The sequence below is a fragment of the Nothoprocta perdicaria genome, unplaced genomic scaffold, assembly GCF_003342845.1.
Source record: "Nothoprocta perdicaria isolate Ctin4 unplaced genomic scaffold, notPer1 scaffold_106, whole genome shotgun sequence".
Taxonomy (NCBI): Eukaryota; Metazoa; Chordata; class Aves; order Tinamiformes; family Tinamidae; genus Nothoprocta; species Nothoprocta perdicaria.
In genome coordinates, this window is record NW_020454161.1 from 1,881,843 (window position 1) to 1,883,194 (window position 1,352).

A 1,352-nucleotide genomic window follows, 5' to 3' on the forward strand; every position below is an offset into this window, starting at 1 on the left:
AAAAAAAAAAAAAAAAGCCGGGCTAAAATGAGCACGTGGAGCTTTTCCTTGTCCTCGGGAGGCAGCAAAGAGGCCACTGAATCCTCTCAGAAGCCGTTCCACAAATGTGAGCACCCCTCCTGCCCCGTCCAGCCGCTGCTTAGAGGCAGCAAACTGCAGAATTTTAAAGCAAGCAAGCGAAGCAATGACAAGAAAAAGGCTCCCATAGCTGCATTTTCTTCCTTCCTTCCCATTAGTTACAAAAAAAAAAAAAAAAAAAAAATTAATATATATTAGTAAATCTACACACACTGTATCTCCCTTCTTTTCTGCCCCCCCCACCCCCTCACGTCTCTCACACACTTCCCAAGTACTCCCTGTTTTGGAGACCAGTAGAAGCCAAGCGAGATTCCACCCGCCGTCCCGATGCCCGCTGCGCGTGCCGCACTCCTAGCTCCTCTCCCGCCTATTGCAGCTGTCCAAGAGTTCGGTCATGAAGGAGATGTACACTATGGCCAGGCGTAATGTCTCTATCCGGGAGAGCCTCTTCTCGTAGGCAAAGGTGGGCACCTTCTTCCTCAGCTCGTCGAACGCCTCGTTGAGGTTGAACATCCTCTTCCTCTCCCGTATGTTCGCAGCCTGGCGCTGCGCGTAGGTGATAATGCGCTTTCGCTTAGGCCGGTCCAAGAGGGAAGTGCTCCGCATCCTCTCCTCCTCGTCGTCCTCTTCGTCGTCTTCGGGATCTTCTGCCCTGAAGGCAGCCAAGGACAGTCCTCTGGACATTCCCTCCCGGAGGGACAGGGTTTTGTCCCCAAAAGGAGGCCCAGGGGGGAACTGGTAGAGCCCCAGGCTCGGCCCAGCCCGGGGGGGACCTTCGGGGGCGCCCAGGGAGAGGTCGGCCACGAAGTCCAGTACGGAGGCGCCCAGCAGCCCCTCCGGGCACGGCATTTGCTGGGCTCTGCCGAGCAGCTCATCCCGGAGCCGCGGGCGCTGGTGGGCTGGGAAGAGGCTGGCTGACATCTTATTTCAGAGAGGGTTTAATCTGGTCCCCCATCCCCAGCTCCAGCGACGTTAATATTTATAACCACATGGATAACAGGATTAGTAAGACTAGAAAGAGCGGCTGTAAAATTTCTCTCCGTGATGTTGATGAGAGGAGACAGGCAGTCCCCTCGAGGACGCGTGGATGCTCCCAAGAGAGGAGTCCCCGGCGAGTCAATCCTGACACAGCGATCAAGGACAGTTCCTTCTTGGCAAAAATCCTCTGCTCTTACCTGCTGAGCACTTTTGTGTCTTCTTACGCATCCGCAACCAAACGATTTTCAGCCTCTTTAAAGCCCTCAGCAGCAGAACCGGGTCTCTACTGGGTTTGT

At 54.7% G+C, this 1,352-nt stretch overlaps 1 protein-coding gene across 1 annotated transcript; it reads right to left on the reverse strand.

Moving 5' to 3' along the window:
• Nucleotides 1–429: 429 nt before the first annotated feature.
• On the reverse strand, nucleotides 430–999 carry FERD3L (Fer3 like bHLH transcription factor). The gene has a single exon (XM_026045134.1). The coding sequence runs from the start codon at nucleotides 997–999 to the stop codon at nucleotides 430–432; it is 570 nt and encodes a 189-aa protein (XP_025900919.1).
• Nucleotides 1,000–1,352: the final 353 nt, after the last annotated feature.